This window comes from Schistocerca nitens, chromosome 9 (genome assembly GCF_023898315.1).
Source record: "Schistocerca nitens isolate TAMUIC-IGC-003100 chromosome 9, iqSchNite1.1, whole genome shotgun sequence".
Taxonomy (NCBI): domain Eukaryota; kingdom Metazoa; phylum Arthropoda; class Insecta; order Orthoptera; family Acrididae; genus Schistocerca; species Schistocerca nitens.
The window spans coordinates 10,077,992-10,098,181 of NC_064622.1; the positions used below are offsets into that span (position 1 = coordinate 10,077,992).

Genomic DNA, 20,190 nt, shown 5'->3' on the forward strand with positions numbered 1-20,190 from the left:
GTTTTGATTTTCAGCGAAGGTGGTTTTTTCAAAGCACACCTTCATTTCCCAAAGGAATATCCACTGCGGCCACCCCGTATGAAATTTATCACAGAAATATGGCATCCAAACAGTGAGTAGCAATTAAAATAAGTTATATATTATCTTGCATGCTCAGTCATTATTGCTAACAAAATTAAAGTACTGGTTTTCAGTTTCTAAAAATTAGTGTTAAATATGCACTCTGAAATCATGAAAATATTTGCCCTCGGTATTGAAGGTACTTCTTCTGTGTTAGGGCAGTATCAGTGTGCATATTTGGACAATATTGTCTGTATCGTTTTCATATGATATACTGTAATACTCCCTTTTTATACTTTTCAGTTGATTGACATAAAAAAGTATTAAATGCAGGAAAGTGTAAAATATAGGAAAACAAATGAAAATAAATTACTTGTACTGTCATTCTCTTTGTGTTGTTCAAAATATGAAATTAAAACAATTTAAATTTTGCCTATTTTTTAAAAAATCTGAACTTGTTTTTATTTCTATCTAATAGCAGTTACCTTTACTTACTCTACACAATATACAAAGCATCAAAACAAATCACTACCACCAGATGCCCTACTAATGTACTGCCTCAGAATGTTGATAGCTTCCATGGCATCTCTGTTGCTTGGCCCAACTGATACTTGATCATCCTCCTCTTCACCAATCATCTTTCTCTTCCCTTCTTCAAAATGTTTGGTAATAAAGCTGTTTGCACCTGTGAAGTGATGACTGAAGCATCAACAAGGCATACTCTTGAAATGTAGATAATGTGCCTATCACAGAAAAATCTGTAGGCTCAGGCAGATCTTCCAGTGGTTCCAGTTTGTTTTCTGTGAACTTAAATCCCGCTGTCATGAAACAGTTAAGAATAATTAAAGGAGTCGTGTCCATCCCTGCTTTGGCTGCACAATACATAGCATCCAAAAGTGATAGTCATTGATTATGTCCATGACATTATCATGCATAAATACAGCCTTCTGGACACGCATTTTATTCCCAGATCTAATGGTCGAAGCTATCATACAATTGGAAGGCAGCATCACTAACTTAATATTTCTGAGATGGAGACTGACAGGGTGTGCTGGACATCTGTCAAGTAGCAGCATTATTTTCCTATTTTTGCTCTCATTTTAGCATCCAGTGCTTGCATGGTGGATGTGAAAATGGATTTGGTCATCCATGCAGTGTTGTTGGAATCATAATCAGTCATTCACATTTTTTAAATGTGTTGGCTTTTTAAGTTTACCAATTACCAAAGGAGGTAATTTTTCACATCTGTCAGCCTTAAGCTCAAGTTAAACAGTTAACCTCAGTTTCCCACTGAGGCATTTATCACCTTTAAGATGTATGATATTACTTGGTTTGTTGTTGTTGTCTTAAGTCCTGAGACTGGTTTGATGCAGCTCTCCATGCTACTCTATCCTGTGCAAGCTTCATCATCTCCCAGTACCTACTGCAACCTACATCCTTCTGAATCTGCTTAGTGTATTGATCTCTTGGTCTCCCTCTATGATTTTTACCCTCCACGCTGCCCTCCAATGCTAAATTTGTGATCCCTTGATGCCTCAAAACATGTCCTACCAACCAATACCTTCTTCTAGTCAAGTTGTGCCACAAACTTCTCTTCTCCCCAATCCTATTCAATACCTCCTCATTAGTTACGTGATCTACCCACCTTATCTTCAGCATTCTTCTGTAGCACCACATTTCGAAAGCTTCTATTCTCTTCTTGTCCAAACTATTTATCGTCCATGTTTCACTTCCATACATGGCTACACTCCATACAAATACTTTCAGAAACGACTTCCTGACACTTAAATCTATACTCGATGTTAACAAATTTCTCTTCTTCAGAAACAATTTCCTTGCCATTGCCAGTCTACATTTTATATCCTCTCTACTTCGACCATCATCAGTTATTTTGCTCCCTAAATAGCAAAACTCCTTTACTACTTTAAGTGTCTCATTTCCTAATCTAATCCCCTCAGCATCACCCGATTTAATTTGACTACATTCCATTATCCTCGTTTTGGTTTTGTTGATGTTCATCTTATATCCTCCTATCAAGACACTGTCCATTCCGTTCAACTGCTCTTCCAAGTCCTTTGCTGTCTCTGACAGAATTACAATGTCATCGGCGAACTTCAAAGTTTTTACTTCTTCTCCATGAATTTTAATACCTACTCCAAATTTTTCTTTTGTTTCCTTTCCTGCTTGCTCAATATACAGATTGAATAACATCGGGGAGAGGCTACAACCCTGTCTCACTCCTTTCCCAACCACTGCTTCCCTTTCATGCCCCTCGACTCTTATAACTGCCATCTGGTTTCTGTACAAATTGTAAATAGCCTTTCGCTCCCTGTATTTTACCCCTGCCACCTTCAGAATTTGAAAGAGAGTATTCCAGTTAACATTGTCAAAAGCTTTCTCTAAGTCTACAAATGCTAGAAACGTAGGTTTGCCTTTTCTTAATCTTTCTTCTAAGATAAGTCGTAAGGTTAGTATTGCCTCACGTGTTCCAACATTTCTACGGAATCCAAACTGATCTTCCCCGAGGTCCACTTCTACCAGTTGGTAGTGTGTTATAAAAAGACCATTTTCGTCTACATTAAAAATATTTTTAGGACATAATCTTTAAAGATATATTGCAGTTTGTTTTTCCATTGGTTCACAATTCCATTATTAACACTTAAACTTTCACCACACAGCTGGCTGTAGACAATGTTCTGTTGAGTTTTAAATAGACTGATCCAACAATTCAATGCTGTGAAGTTTGTGATAACCCATTTTTGCAACAAACTGAACTCCCTTTTCTTTCAGTATGTTGCCATCAAGTGGAGTTCTTGACACTCGTGCTAACAAACCACTCTGCAATGAGTTTGGACAAACCATCATATGCTGATGGCCAAATGTATTCACACTTTTTTGCCATGGAACCAGGCTGCCTCACATTGGCTTTGATATAGGTCCTTCAGTAATTGAACTTGCAATCCAAAATGTGAATCTATCCCGTGGAGAATCACCATTCTTTCTTCCTCAGAAATACATTTATTTTTCTAATCATGACACTTGTAGGCACTGATTCAAGTTACCACAGAATGTGATTCGTACCCTAGTGTTTGCTTATTATTTCAGACATGGTAAAATTTTTTAGAGGTACTGTTAGAATTGCAGCTCCCGTTCTCCATTCAAAGAAACAGATAATATATGTATAATGTAGAATATAAAATTTACTTACTACCGTTAGTGAAAATTTAATGGTGCATTTTGTTTCAGAATTCATAATTAAATACGCAGTAATCATTTCTATTTTTTTAGTGATAAGAAGACTTCTTGCCTAGTTAGTTTCATTACACATTGGCATGATTCAGAACAACTCCTGTCGACTGTCTTCTGTTTTAAATTGTGGCCACGTATACAGTCAGATGGTAATGACTAGAGACTGGATTATATGCATTTGCATATTTGGCTCCTTTTCACTGGTTATTTTATATTTTACCTAAAAACTAGTGACAATCATTTTCCAACCAAAAACGTCGGTTTAACATAGATCTATGTGATGCATTCATTGCAAGCAGTATTCCTCTTCACAAACCCTGTCCTCAAAGGCTTCCTGCGCAAATATTGCATAATTCAAAATATACTAGATAAACAAACATTGCGTAAAAGTTACATACTGCAATTTACGTAAATGTTCTGGAAGAAATAAGCAATGAACTAGATGACAGCACGATCTGTATTTCAGTTGACGAAAGTACATACACTTGTGGCCTTTAAATGGCAAATTTAATTATTGGTGCTTTAAGGGGAGCCTTCTTATTTAGCAACCCACAAAGAACTTGAAAAAGTAAGTCATTCTACGATCGCCACATTAGTGAATGAGGGTATTACAAAAATATTCTGCAGATGAAAGGGTGTTTGTGTTTTAGATGCTGCTCCCTATATGATCAAAGCAGGAAAAGCTTCAATTTGGTTAATGTGATGTGCTTCGTTCATGGAGTACATAGTCTTGCTCAAGAAATACATTGTATGTGTGTGAATGTCAATAAACTGAGTTCATCCACAAAGAAAGGGTTTCTAAAATCTCGTGCTGGCATAAAGACCTACAAAGAAAAACTACCAAATGTGCCTTTACCCCCCAAACCAATGGTAACTCATTGGGTTATGTTGGTCAAAGCTGTGTTTTTACAATGAAAAATGTAAAATGAATTGCAAATGATGCTTTGGCCCAATAGTATTAATTAAAAGTTAATACTGTTAAGATAAATTCATGATTGTTGTTTTTTAAATAAAATATTACGGAGTTTTTGAGTGGGCTCCTTCGTGTGCGATATATATCTCAAACTTGGTCCTGCACATATAGATTGTTTCACTGAGACTCACTCGCATCACATCTGCTTGTTACTGACAACAATAGCAAAGAAGGAAGAATTTGTGAAGCACAGTATGTGTCCCCATTTTGCAAATTTTTAGAAAATACTCCCAGAAAGGCTCCCTTCATAACCTATATCAGAAGTATTGAGAAAATATCAGCATTCTAAGTGTACAGATTTTTCGCATGGCCGGCATTCTTCCTCATAATTGATATCCAGAGGTCAATGTTAAGTATCATGCAAGTGTCAAAGAAAACTTAAAATGTAACACAGAATCACTGGCGGGAAAGTTTTGTATTAGAGAATAGTACTTCTGTGGGGACCAATAAAAATGAACGTAAGTGGGTAAACATGAAATGGGGAGTGGGGGATTAAAACAGATGAGTGAATAACACTAATAACCACCAGGGGAGGAAGGTTTGAGATTGCTTATGGAGTTTGTCCATGTGATTGATGGACTCGGAAAGGATGTCGGAAAGTTTAAATCTGCATAGTTCAGGGAAACCATACTGTTCAGATGGTTTTGGCCCTTCCACTCAGAACTTTCACATTCTGATGTGGAGGTTGATCATCTGCACAAGCATGCTCAGTATATTTTAATCCTACATACACAATAAGCCCCCCTGCGGGTCCGGGGTAAGAATAGGCCCGAGGTATTCCTGCCTGTCGTAAGAGGCGACTAAAAGGAGTCCCTCCCCCTCACGGGGGTAGTTAGCGCCTGCGTCCGGAGACGGACGGTTCCACGACCTCTATTTGCGGTCATTTTGCTTTTTCACTTCTCGTTTCTACCTTCCTTTGGTTGGTTCCTTTCTTTGCTCTTCTCCACCTCACTGTCTTCCTTATTCTTTCCCCTGCATAATCTCCTTGCCTTCTCATTGCCTTCTTCTCCTTGCCTTCTCATTGCCTTCTCATTGCCTTCTTCTCCTTGCCTTCTCTGGTCTCCGCCTCGGCGTTTGAGACACTGTCCTCTCTCTCTCTCTCTCTCTCTCTCTCTCTCTCTCTCTCTCTCTCTCTCTCTCCCTCTCTCCCTCTATCTCTCCTTTTTCCTCTTCTTCCTTCCTCCCTGTGCGCGCCTGAAGGCCGACCCACGCGTTCGCACGCGTAGCCGGTGACGGGGTAACGCGTAATTCCCCGCCCTGGGTAGACATGTAAGGCACGCGCGTACCCCCTGGTACAGGCCAGGCCCGGGGAGGGGTGATTGCCTGAGCTGATACCTTCTGACCATGCCGATTGGTCCCTCCGTCTGTTTCTCGGGAGGTGTGACCTGAGGTGTAACCATTCACCTAAGGCGGGAGTGCCCTCTGAGAGGGTCCCCACAAGGAAGGAGCGCGCCATCGGAGACGCTGGCAATCATGGGGGATTCCTCCGCAATGGATTTCAATCCATCTCTCTCAACTTCTGCCCAAAAACGGAAACGTGACCAGCTACCAGTGACAAAAGTACTACCGCCTGCCCCACAGTTCCTCGTCGTTTCTCGATCTGAGGACGGAAAGGATTTTTCCTCTGTCAACCCTTTCGTTATCCAGAAGGGCGTCGATGCCATAGCCGGATCTGTCAAATCTTGTACCAGGTTGCGCAACGGTACCTTATTACTCGAAACTGAGAGCGCCTTTCAGGCACAAAAACTGCTTCGGGCCACACTCCTGTACACATTCCCTGTCCGGGTGGAGGCTCACCGAACTTTGAACTCGTCTCGTGGTGTGGTCTATACTAGATCCCTCGACGGCTTGACTGACGAGGAGATTCAATCTTTCCTCGCTGAGCAGGGCATGACGGCTGTCCACAGGGTCATGAAAAAGGTCAACAATGACCTTGTACCGACCCGGACACTTTTCTTGACCTTAGATAGTGTTCAGCTGCCATTGCGCATCAAAGCGGGCTACGAGGTTATTTCTGTTTGCCCCTATGTCCCGACACCTACGCGCTGCTACCAGTGTCAGCGTTTCAATCACACTCGCCAGTCTTGTTCCAATGCGGCTAAATGTGTCACTTGTGGCAGGGATGCCCGTGAGGGTGACTGTCCACCTCCGTCTCCTCGTTGTGTGAACTGTCAGGGTGACCATGCCGCATCCTCCCGCGACTGTCCTGTCTATAAGGAAGAACGCTGTATCCAAGAAATTCGGGTCAAAGAGAGAGTGTCCACCTCGGCTGCTCGCAAGCTATTGGCTAGTAGGAAGCCCACGCTGCTCCCAGCGGGGAAATACAGTACTGTCCTCGCCTCTCCTCGGACTACCAGGGAGGTGGCAACCCAGACCTGCGATCTGACCTTCAGCACCACGGTCGTCCGTTCGGCCAGTGCTAAGATCGCGCGGTCGACGTCTCCTCTTCCTCCCATCACCCCACAGACACCAGCCACTTCATCAGCTTCTGCTAAGATGAAGACCCAGAAGTCAGATGCACGGGCCTTCAAGAAGGAACCGTCCCGTGCAGACTTCCTACGTACCTCAACCTCCCAGCCATCGACCAGTACTTCCACCAAACGACCTTCCAAGAAGGCTAATAGGAAGCACAGTTCTCCTTCTCCGCCACGGCGCATTTCTTCTCCTGCGCCACCCAGCGGTTGCCGCCCCAGGCCGTCATCAGTTTCGCCTGGCCGCACCGCTGGTAGCCGAACATCTGGCCGTTCACCAGCGGAGGAAGCTCCCCCTCCCGGCCATCCTCCCAAGATGGCCGATGAACCTATAGACCCAATGGACGCTGACTGTCCGCCTACTGATAGCGGCGGCAGTGCTCGCTCGAAGCCAGGCCCTCAGCGGCCTTCGAGGTGACCCCTTCTTTCATCTTCCCTTTTTTTTTTTTTCTTACGATGGCACTTATTCACTGGAATATTCGCAGCATTCGCTCCAACCGAGAGGACTTGAAGTTGCTGCTCCGCTTGCACCGTCCGCTCGTCGTAGCCCTCCAGGAAACGAAGCTACGCCCATGCGATCAAATTGCCTTGGCACACTACACCTCTGTGCGTTTTGACCTACGCCCTGTGGTAGGTATCCCAGCTTATGGAGGGGTTATGTTGCTGGTCCGGGATGATATTTACTACGATCCCATCATGTTGCACACCGGCCTGCAGGCAGTTGCCATCCGCATTACTCTCCCCACTTTTACATTTTCCATTTGTACCGTTTACACTCCATCGTCTGCCGTTACCAGGGCAGACATGATGCAACTTATTGCTCAGCTACCTGCACCGTTTTTGTTAACTGGAGACTTCAATGCCCACCATCCCCTTTGGGGCTCTCCAGCATCCTGCCCGAGGGGCTCCCTGTTAGCAGACCTTTTCAACCAGCTCAATCTTGTCTGCCTCAATACTGGCGCCCCTACTTTTCTTTCGGACACATCTCACACCTATTCCCATTTAGATCTCTCTATATGTACTCCCCAACTTGCACGCCGGTTCGAGTGGTATGCACTTTCTGATACATATTCGAGCGACCACTTCCCGTGTGTTATCCATCTCCTGCAGCGTACCCCCTCTCCGTGCTCATCTAGTTGGAACATCTCCAAAGCAAACTGGGGGCTCTTCTCTTCCAGGGCGACCTTTCAGGATCAAAGCTGCGATAGTCAGGTCGCACACCTCACGGAAGTCATTCTCACTGCTGCTGAATATTCCATCCCTCACCCTACTTCTTCTCCACGTCGCGTATCGGTCCCCTGGTGGACCGCAGCATGTAGAGACGCTTTACGTGCTCGTCGACGTGCTTTACGCACCTTTAAACGCCACCCTACAGTGGCGAATTGTATCAAGTATAAACGATTACGTGCACAGTGTCGTCGTATTATTAAAGAAAGCAAGAAAGCCAGCTGGGCTGCTTTCACAAGCACCTTCAACAGTTTTACTCCTTCTGTTGTCTGGGGTAGCCTGCGCCGGCTATCTGGCACTAAGGTCCACTCACCAGTTTCTGGCTTGACGGTCGCGAATGACGTCCTTGTGGCCCCTGAGGCTGTCTCCAATGCCTTCGGCCGCTTTTTCGCAGAGGTTTCGAGCTCCGCTCATTACCACCCTGCCTTCCTCCCCCGCAAACAGACAGAGGAGGCTGGGCCACCTAACTTCCGCTCCTCGAATCGTGAAAGTTATAATGCCCTATTCACCATGCGGGAACTCGAAAACGCACTTGGCCGATCACGGTCCTCCGCTCCAGGGCCTGATTCTATTCATATTCAGATGCTGAAGAACCTTTCTCCTGCGGGTAAAGGTTTTCTTCTTCGTACTTACAATCGCATCTGGATTGAGGGACATGTTCCCGCATGCTGGCGCGAGTCTATTGTTGTCCCGATTCCTAAGCCGGGGAAGGACAAGCACTTGCCTTCCAGTTATCGACCCATCTCGCTTACCAGCTGTGTCTGTAAAGTGATGGAGCGAATGGTTAACTCTCGATTGGTATGGCTGCTCGAGTCTCGACGCCTCCTTACCAATGTACAATGTGGATTTCGTAGGCGCCGGTCTGCTTTTGACCATCTGGTTACTTGTCGACCTTCATTATGAATAACTTCTTGCGGAAGCGCCCGACCGCGGCTGTGTTCTTTGATTTGGAGAAGGCTTACGACACCTGTTGGAGGGCGGGCATTCTCCGCACCATGCATACATGGGGCCTTCGCGGTCGCCTCCCACTTTTTATTCGTTCCTTTTTAATGGATCGACAGTTCAGGGTACGTGTGGGTTCTGTCCTGTCACACCTTTCGCCAGGAGAATGGGGTGCCACAGGGCTCAGTTTTGAGTGTCTCTCTCTTCGCCATAGCGATTAATCCAATAATGGATTGCCTCCCAGCAGATGTATCAGGCTCCCTTTTCGTGGACGATTTTACCATCTATTGCAGCGCGCAGCGTACGTGTTTCCTGGAGCGCTGTCTTCAGCGTTCTCTTGACCGTCTTTACTCCTGGAGTGTCGCCAATGGCTTCCGTTTTTCTGCCGAGAAGACGGTCTGTATTAACTTCTGGCGCTACAAGGAGTTTCTCCCACCGTCCTTACGACTCGGTCCCGTTGCTCTCCCATTCGTGGAGACAACAAAATTTTTAGGTCTTACATTTGACAGGAAACTTAGTTGGTCTCCACATGTCTTATTTGGCTGCCCGTTGTACCCGTTCTCTCAATGTCCTCCGTGTTCTCAGTGGTATGTCGTGGGGAGCGGATCGAACCATCCTACTTCGCCTATATCGGTCGATCGTCCACTCCAAGCTGGATTATGGGAGCTTCGTATACTCCTCTGCACGGCCATCCATCTTACGCCGCCTCAACTCCATACAACATCGGGGTTTACGACTTGCGATCGGAGCGTTTTATACTAGTCCCGTCGAGAGTCTTCATGCTGACACTGGTGAGTTGCCACTCCCCTACCGGCGTGATATACTGCTTTGTCGGTATGCCTGTCGGCTACTGGCAATGCCCGACCACCCGTCTTATCGTTCCTTTTTTGATGACTCTCTCGACAGTCAATACGGGTTGTATGTCTCCGCCCTGCTACCCCCTGGAGTTCGCTTTCGTCGCCTCCTTCAACACCTTAATTTTTCACTCCCTGCCACCTTTCGAGTGGGCGAGAGCCACACGCCACCTTGGCTCCAGGCTCAGGTTCGCGTCCACCTTGACCTCTGCTCGCTCCCGAAGGAGGTTACTCCCGGTTCAGTCTACCACTCCCGTTTTGTCGAACTTCGTTCGAAGCTCATTAATATGACCTTCATTTATACAGATGGCTCTAAGACCAATGACGGGGTCGGGTGTTCTTTTATTGTTGGGGCACAAAGTTTCCAATATCGGCTCCATGGCCATTGTTCGGTCTTCACAGCTGAGCTCTTTGCCCTCTACCAGGCTGTCCTTTACATCTGCCGCCACCGACATTCTGCATATGTCATCTGCTCCGATTCCCTGAGCGCTATCCAGAGCCTCGGTGATCCGTACCCGGTTCACCCTTTCGTGCACCGAATCCAACGCTCTCTTCAACAGCTGGTGGACGTCGGTTCTCCGGTTAGCTTTATGTGGGTTCCTGGCCATGTCGGTATCCCTGGGAACGAAGCTGCAGATGCCGCGGCCAAGGCTGAGGTCCTCCAGCCTCGGACAGCTTCTTGTTGTGTCCCTTCGTCAGATTGTAGCAGGGTAATTTGTCGGCGCATTGTATCGCTGTGGCATGCCGATTGGGCTGCACTTCCAGACAACAAGCTTCGGGCCTTGAAAGCTCTTCCCGTGGCTTGGACGTCCTCCTCACACCCTTCTCGGCGGGAGGAGGTAGTTTTGGCCCGGTTGCGAATTGGCCACTGCCGGTTCAGCCATCGCCATCTGCTGACGGCTGTGCCGGCGCCGTTCTGCCCATGTGGGCAATTGCTGACGGTCCGCCACATTTTAACGTCGTGTCCGGATTTTAACACCCTGCGTCTCGATCTTGGCCTGCCATGTACTGTAGAAGCCATTTTAGCGGATGACCCACGAGCAGCTGCTCGCGTTCTTCATTTTATCAATTTGACAACCCTCTCACAGGACATTTGATTATGCTGTTTTCTTTTTTAATCCTATGCCTGTCAGTGTCTTTCATCGTGTTTTCCGTTTCGTTGCTGTTTTAAACTTGTGACTCGCGGTGCATTCCTACAGTAGTCTGGGCGCTAATGACCGTTGACGTTGTGCGCCCTAAAACCACAAAAAAAAAAAAAAAAAAAAAAAAAAAACCATGAATGGTTGATTATTGGAACATACATTTTTAACAACTAAGAGAATTCCATGATGCAAGCATTGGCATTTCGACTAATGCTGAAGAAAGGTTTATTTTTAAGTAGTTTGTAGTGGAAAAGGGTTTTGATTATGATGGCTATTCCAATGTACATGGTCAGTGGCAACCAGTCAGCCAATAGCCATTCCTTCCTTTCGGCCTTGATCATCAGATATGTTTACATTTCATCATAGCTGTCAGAGTACTCAGTGGTAGCTTTTGGATGACTCCTGTATCCACAAATGTTTCTACATCAATAGCACTATAGAGCACCTGGATACTCGTATTTAATCACTGAAGTGTTAAATTTTCCAACATTTAACTCACTTTGTTTCCGGTTCTGGAATAAAATTTTAAATGCACATAGATTACATTCTACATTCAGTGTTGTTGTTGTTAATGTCTTATTTAAATGGCAGGTATTGCATTTTGCTGTGTCATACAGAGGTACCTGGTGATGGCTAGTAGTGTCCTTAAAAGCTAGATACGCATAGTGATCGTAATGATGTGCTTTAGGAAAATGAGACGAAACATTACTTCATGTCCTGTTACTTCATTGCTGTATGTTGTCCTTGGAGCTGTTGTTCGTCATGAAGTTAGCAGGGTTGCCACAAGTTCTGGAAATCAGGGAATTTAACAGGACAGGTAAATCAGAGAAATATTAGGGACATTTGGAAGAAAAAAAAACTGAGAATCTCATTTTTGTCTCAGTAATTGAAATAGTTTGTTTACTGAGGTGTCGGGAATTTGTCATTGACTAGGTGCAGCTTAGTACATGCACCCCTTCCCCACTCCCTCATTACTACTGCTTCATCCCTTCCTACCACCCCATTTAGCTTGAAGTCAGTGCTGGCACAACTTCTTGCTTCTAGCCTAGCAGCTGCTGACAAGAGGCAGGGAAGCATGAGGGATGGTTTGTTTGGATCTGATTCTGAGAGACTGTAGATGCAGTGGCCAATGACGATGGTCATGTGTGCTGCGTGGGTTGTCTAAGTGATTGTGTCAATGTGTGGCATTTTGGTTTTCTGAAGCTATGGCTGAATATTTAGGTGTGTGAGATCTCCTCAACATGGATCTATGGAACAAAAAACTAATCTAATCTAATTCTTTCCTATGTACCTGTCTGCAGCTCAGCAATCGTCTTTACGGTAAGTTGCTACCTATCCTCATTATTATTGATTGTCAGAGTACTTGAACAAGTTATCTTTTGCATCAACTGGATCACTGTGGTCTCATTTCAACATGTTGTCTGTGGCTCATGAATAGCTGGCCACATAAGGTGATTTCTGTGACGGGTCAAAACCACAGGTCGTTTCTGCTTATACCTGTAATGGATCAGGCCTGCCGATCTGGCACCATTTAGTTCCCACTAATGTGCAGGCTCTGCCCGTCGGATCAAGTCTCACCAATCTTCCAGCAGGCCAGGTCTGTTTGTGTCGTAATGCAGCGGATTTTCATGGTTTATCCATGGACCCACAACTGGTGTTCTTCAGCAGGCCAGAGGCCATGGACATTGGATCTCAAGAATTGCGACTGTCTCACCATAAGAACCTTGTACAACATGGTGTGGTGTTTCATAAACATTTTACTTGTTCTAGTACATTTTGGCTCTTAAAAAGTAGTTTATATGTTAGAAAGTATGGGCAGTAAGAAGAAAATTGTCAGTCGCTGGGTTTTGTATTCTATGTACTCGTATATTTCTTGAAAGAAAAATCACAAAATACCTGTAAAATAATGAATATAACACAGTGGGTAATAACTCGCATAATAGAACTAACATTTTATTGGTGGTCACCTACAGTGTTGGCTTACATAATTCTTCCCTGTCGTACACACTTTTCTAGAGGCCTAATTTTTTTCGGGGGTTATTTCTGAAATCAGTGAAGGTATTAAATCTGTCAGGCAACTGCAATGAAATGTGCATTTTTCTCACAAAATATCAGTAATCTTAATGAAATGCATATACTATTTTGTGTTGCTTTCTCCACCTAAAAACAGTTCATTACAAAAGATGTTGATGTTTGTATCTTAATTTACCCTTGATCACTAAATTTGTCAGGGAAAGATGCTAAAAAATGCCTGAAAATCAGGGAAATAGCAGGGAATTTCACTTGGGCAAACTTGTGGTAAGCCTGCTTAGATACCATCAGTTTAGATCAGTGGAAGGTAGAGATCACATGAAATATATTTCAATCTCCAAGTTTTCTTGTGATACTGAATGGTATGATTGATGTACTTTTGCCTATGTAAGCAATTTATATTCTCAGTTATTTTGTGTGCACATTAAAAATATTCCTCTTTAAAGCTTAGTATTGATAAAATGAACTCATTGTCGATTTTCCTGTACCACCCCTTACTCGCAATTGCTGCCATGATTGCCGCCTTGTAAATGGTACACATTTACATCAAAATTAGAACAGTTATATTTAGTATCTCAATGAAAGAAGTGACACAAAGTAGATATTCATATAATCAGAGTTTCAGCTACTGTTTCTGGGCTGGTCAAAATAGTTACGGTAATACGTGGTTTCATCAAAATTCTACCTAATATGAATTAGGTACCTATTCTTACAATCAAATTAACACCCTTCATATATTCGGAAATTGTTTTATAGACTGGTAACAGTGCGTTATTAGAGATGCCATAGTGTGTGCGTTATTAGAGATGCCGTAGTGTCATTTTAAATATTGGATATGTAAACATTATTTCCTCTGGTATCTCCTTGTATGCTGTGATGTCAGTGTTAATATGCTTCTGTGATAGGATGTTGTAAAATATGTTTGATGTGTGATTGCCCTTGCCAGTGGCCTTGCTGCAGTGGTAAAATTGGTTCCTGTCAGATCACCAAAGTTAAGCACTGTCGGCTTGGTTAGCACTTGGATGAGTGACTGTCTGGGCTAGTGAGTGCTATTGGTAAGTAGGGTGCACTCAGCCCTTGTGAGGCTAATTAAGGAGCTAACTTGATAAGTAGCAGCTCCAGTCACAAGAACTGGCAACAGCCAGAGAGCTGTGTGCGTCCACTGACGGCAATAGGCTGAGGATGATACGGTGGTTGGTTAGTACTGTTGGGCCTTCACAGGCCTGTTCAGACAGTATAGGTAGTTTAGTATGATTTCCCACAGATACAGTAGCAGTTCATATTCTTGTTCTGTTGTAATTTGCCTGTTTACAAGAAGTAGGCTCTAATGAAAAGATACGAATAAGCTGGGAACATTCAGAAAACCAAGTCCAGTAAAGTGTAATTTAGGACTCTCTGTATTTGAGGCCACAAATTATTCTTAGAGCTCTTTTCTCCATTCTAAAACCATTAATGCCAAGAGTTGAATGTCCCTAGAAGGTGGTCCCATATTGGAGCAGTAAGTGGAACTGGATATAGTATACCTGCAGTTTTGTTTTGCTTTTATATTCTTAGGCCATAGCATATGGATGAATTGGAAGTGTACACTGTGCAGGAAAGGGTTACATTTTCCACAGAAGTGTAACTAATTGCTGTAATGGGAAAAGAAATTATCATGCTTGGAGTTACACCAAGGTAGAGTGGACTCACTGTATCCTTGTGATGAATGATTATAAATTATTTTTATTGTTGCAAATATCAAACTTAACTGCCAAATTATCCTCTACTTTACAGTGTTCATATCTGAAATAAGTACTGATAGTAAGGAAAAATCCACTGATTCAAAGGTGTTGTGCTATTAAGGAGATCAGAAAATAATAAAATTTCCTAAAAAGTAATTTTTCTCCTGCTTAAACAGGTATAATGTGCCCTTAATGCGTAAATATCAGTAAACCTAAAATCCTTGACTTCATGCAACTATAAACAAATTTTCTCAAATTATTTACCCCAAAAATTATTAATAAAGTACACCATCGCATAAATAGTAAAATAAAATTATAATAGTCACTTGATTTGTATAAGCATAAATATACTATTTCCTTCAGTCATTTTGAGTGTCATTTTCAATTACTGTGCACTTTGTCAGTGAAAGATGGTGACTTGTTGACCATTTACAGGATTCTCTTAAGATCTCCCCCCCCCCCCCTTTTTTTTTTCTTAGACCAGTAGCATTTGTGTAATAGGTCCTGCAAAATTGAGTGTGGAGATCATGTGTTGGATTTAAATAATATGAAAATTTTTCTGTGTGTGTGGTATGCAGCTGTTTTAATGACAGCATCATTGTTTGAGCAGGCAGTTATACCAGAATAATGCATAGTTCTGTATGAATATAAAAACCACTGGCCATCATTACTCTTTTTTTCTGAGACAGGGCTAGGGAAGCACCACGGCTAATAGTTCTGAGATTTCATTAGGTGACACAACACTTGTTTCACTTGTGCTTAAGTTGGGTTATTGAAGCTTGATAATGTATTGCATTTGTTTGTTTTTTTTTAATTCATGCAGGTGCATATTTACGCTGTGTAAAAGTGCTTGGGTATAAGCTACTTAATGTTTCAGCTGCTTGTTACTATGTTCATGCATTTTAGTTAGACATGTCCCTTACATATCGATTTGAGAAGATTTCTGTTTATATAAATATAGCCTAATAATTGTCATACCATTCCATTTACATAATGTCTGATGTAGATAGTGTCAGCAATTTCGTTGAAGAATTAATATTAATGAGGCTACACGCTTCGAAGAGTTAATGTGCAGATTTTCTTAAATCTGTACTTCCTCCTTATTTCTCTGACTAGAAGGTGGTAAGTAATTTCTTTTGTGTGTTATACAAATACTTCAGTGGGGTCATACAAACTTCAAAAATTAATTGAATTTAAACTAACCAACACAGTGAAGAATATAGCTGAAGGGGAAATATTTCACACACAAAATCACTAATAGTTGACACTCTGCATTGTCTGTGGAAGGCAAATTTGTGAACAAAAGGTACTGGACCAAATGTAGAATACGTAGAAGATAAGAGCACACATCCAGATTGAAACTGAACAGAAAATTGGATATAAACTTGGCCAACTGAGTTTGTTTCTACATCCACAAATGTAGAAGTTGACACAATGTTCAGTGCAAAGATTTTATGTACTGTTTCTGATGATTAACATAACCATCGTATTTTGATGATATTGCTGTGTAGTCTGTCGTAAAGTGTTAATTGATGACTTTTGTTCTAGTCGAGAAGAACGGTGATGTTTGTATATCAATCTTACACGAGCCTGGTGACGATAAGTGGGGTTACGAGAAAGCCTCGGAACGATGGCTGCCCGTTCATACCGTAGAAACAATTCTAATATCAGTTATATCGATGTTAGCCGATCCCAACGATGAAAGTCCAGCCAACGTGGATGCTGCGGTAAGAAAGTTACTCTCTGTGCTTGCTAAAGAGGTGGAAAAGAGGGCTGATAGCTGAATTTAATTGCAAATTTCTAATCTTTTCTTTAGAGTTTGAAGTTTATTGTTGTTCATGTGCCTGTTAAGTTTCAGTTAAATGAAATAAAAACATTAACGCTGTATTTGTGAAATGTCCAAAGACAGTGAAAAAAGTAGAGCAAACCTGGTGCTTCATTAAGTGTATAGTTACCACATTTAAAGTGCCAAATGTCTCAGCTGTCAAACTCATCAAAGCAGTAAGATTTTAACCAAAAGAATAATTTATTTCTGTTTGTGAGAGGTTTTGAGGAATTATTTTCATAGTAAATGAGGTGTGATAAAAAAGAAATGGGAATTTTTTAATTTCACAGGCATTATAATCAGATTTTCAACTTTATCTTGTTAAAAGTGTTCCTGATACATGTTGACGTTTTCAGCTGTTTTGAATGTTTAGTTTATTGTCGACAGTTGAAAAGGTTACACATGTTTCCAAGTGCTCGGTGTATTTTTACTTTAGAAAAAGATGTACCAAAGAATTTGCATTAAATTTTGCCTGAAAATGTAATAAAGTGCAGTGCCATTTATGCAATGTTGACTTCAGCTTTGGTGAATCTACTGTAAGATGAGAGTTTGGGTGGTATAAACGGTTCAAAGAGATCTGAGAAGACAATGTGGAAAAGTAAAAATGGTTATGGAAAATCACCAATTGTTCCAATGGAAACTGCCTGAAGGGCCAAGGCCAAAAAAGTTGACATGTTTGTTCGCACATTGAAGTACTTCAGTTTCAGTTTTTTTGGATTACAATGACATACTGCATCATGTGTTCCTGTCTTATGATCGTATGATCAGTAAGGAATACTACCTGGAAGGTAAAAGCAGTTTGCATGAAGCAGTCAGAAGAAACTGACCAGAACTGTCAAAACCACTCTTGGAAATTGCTTCGTGATAATGCTCCCACCAACACCTCAGTGCTTCATGATTTTTTGCAAAAAATTCCTGTTATTTGACATACATGCCCCTCTTGAGACTTCTGTTTATTCTCCAGGCTGAAAAGAACCATGAAAGTAAGTCATTTTGCCATAACTATATCTATCTATATCTGGATCCTGCTCCTGCTCCAGCTACTGCCGGGTCTAGGTACTGATAAGTCCTCTCCATTTGGCTCAGTCCTCCCATCACTTTTCTTCCTCCACTTACTGCCAGGTCACACCTCTCCTTTCGACAGATATTCTCACTCCCGTTTTCCACCATGTTCTTGGGTGCCCTCTAGGTCTTTTCCTATCCGTCTTTAGTTCTTCCATAATTTTGGGGAGTCTCTGCCCACACATCCTCTTGACATGCTCCTATCATCTTAATCTCCATTTTCAATTTCTTCTCCTGTACTTACTTGTTTAAGGTCCTTTCTATATCTACATTACTTAAGCTGTCCATTCTTGTTTTTCCCTTAACTGCTCTGAGAAATATTTCATTTCATTTCCCCTGCCCGCAGGCTGCTCCAGTCCTTTTGTCATTGTCCATGTTTCTCCTCCATAGGTTGACAATAGGGAAGTAATAACCCTTATGTATAAGGAGTTTTGCTTTTTCTGAAACTTCCTTATTCCAAATCAGGTGTTTTATTGTTTGATAGAAATTGCCTTCCTTCTGTAACTTCGTTGGTTATTTTCCATCGCTAGATATTTCACTCCCTAAATAAATGAAACTGTCTACCACTTTGAGGGGTTCTCCGTTCAAAGTGATATTCTCGTTGATCCCTTTATCTCTTCCAAATACCATTAAATCACTCTTATCTTTATTTATTTTTAATCCATACCTTTTCATTATTCCCTTCCACACATAAAGTTGTAACTGTACATCTACCTCTTTATCACCCCATATTACCATATCTACAAAAATCAACTTTCTTTTTCTTTTACTATATCTTTAACTGCCCTATTCATTCCCTCCATTACAACATTAAAAAGTGCAGGAGATAGAATACTTCCTTGTTTAAGTCCGTCTTATTTCGAAGTATTCAGAGTTCCCCAATGGTGTACTAATTCTACTGTTGTGTCCTCTGTACATTGTCTTTATTACATTAATGTATCCATCTTCTATATCTATCTTCATTTCTTCCCAGAGTCTTTCCCTGTTAACTGAGTCATATGCCTTTTCTATGTCTGTAAAAATCATTATCACCCTTTTGTTATACTCCCAACATTTTTCAATCAGTTGACAGATAGAAAATATCAGGTAAATTGTGCGTCTTCCTTTCCTAAGCCCATGCTGTCATTCACTCAGCTCCTTTTTTATTGTTTCACTTATTCGATTTAGTAAAATTCTTTCAAAAACCCCAGCTGTGTGACTCGTAGGGTTATTCCTCTGTAGTTTTTACGAAGGCTTTATTGCCTTTTTTTTTAGTTGGGAACAATGTCTCCTCTTCTCCAGTCATCTGGTATTGTACTATTTCTCCACACTCTTGATAGTACTCTATACAGCCACAACATTCCCACTGGATCTGCTGCTGTTATGTCCACTGATGCTTCAGGTCCTGGGGCTTTCCCCCATTCATCTTCTTCACAGCTATTTCCATTTCATCCTGGGTAATTTGTCCTAGTTCTGCTTCCCAACTGCTCTCAATTTCTCCATTATTTGTTGTTTCCTCGTGTACCTGCTTCTCAGCGTTTGTTTCTTAATACGTTCTTTCCAGAGATCTTTCACATTCCTTGGATCTTCAGTCTCAGTACCATCCTCTGTTCCATCTTTACTGATACTTTAGAAGCCTTCCTTTTATTTTTCATAATTTTATACAACATTTTCTTATTGCTGTTCACATAAAGCTTTTTTGTAAACTCTTCCCATGCCTTTTCCTTTGCTGTTTTCACTGTTTCTTTGCACTTCTTCTTTTCCTCTATATATATTTTATGGCCATCATTTTTAGTTTTCCACCACTTTCTCCATGCTCAATTTTTTCTTCTAACTGCTTGGATTGTGGTATCACCCCACCAACTTGTCTGACTTCATCCTTTCCAGATGTTCTAGCACATACTTTTTGTGCTGCTTCGACTAGTGTCTTTGAATAAACTCCATTCTTTTTCTAGATTGCAGAAAACTTCTTTTGGAAATTTTTGTGTGATTGTCTATACTTGTCAGCACTTTCACTCTCCTTAAGTTTCCAATCCTGTATCCTTATCACTTTCTTTTGTTTTATATTTTTCACACACTGATTCATTTTCCATTGTCCCACCAGTAATACATGGTCTCCATCTGCACTCACACTTAGAATTACCTTCACGTTTGTTGCTTTCTCACCCCATTCCCTCTCTACTAGAATATAATCAGTTACACTCTTGGTTACTCCATCCCAACTGTATTTGGTGATAACATGACTTTCTCTCTTCATAAACCAGCTATTTGCTATTTTCATTCCATTCCTCTGGCACAAATCCAGGAGTCTTTCTCCTTCTTCATTTCTGCCTCCATATCTAAAACATCCCAATACTGGCTCAAATCCCTTTCTGTCTTTCCCTACCTGTGCATTAGAATCTCCTATCACTATATTAGTACTCTCTATATAGTTCTCTAACTCATTTTCAAAGTCCATCTTCTCTTCTTCGCTACATCCCACTTGAGTTGCATAAATCTGGATAACTTTTAGTGTTTCTTTTTGAAATATCAGGTTTAAGATTATGATCCTGTCTGATATATATCTCACACTTTCAATAAGCTTTGTACATTCTTATTCACCATCACTGCCACACCATTTCTTACAAACCTGTTATTCCCACTCCAGTAGTTTT

General features: G+C 41.9%; 1 protein-coding gene across 2 annotated transcripts in view; it reads left to right on the top strand.

Moving 5' to 3' along the window:
• LOC126203370 (ubiquitin-conjugating enzyme E2 G1) overlaps positions 1 to 20,190 on the top strand; it is a 60,799-nt gene that overhangs the window by 30,907 nt on the left and 9,702 nt on the right. For both annotated transcript variants that reach the window (XM_049937667.1, XM_049937666.1), the window contains exons 3-4: positions 15 to 112; positions 16,219 to 16,397. In XM_049937667.1, the coding sequence (XP_049793624.1) occupies positions 15 to 112; positions 16,219 to 16,397 (277 nt within the window). The remainder of the gene's footprint in view (positions 1 to 14; positions 113 to 16,218; positions 16,398 to 20,190) is intronic.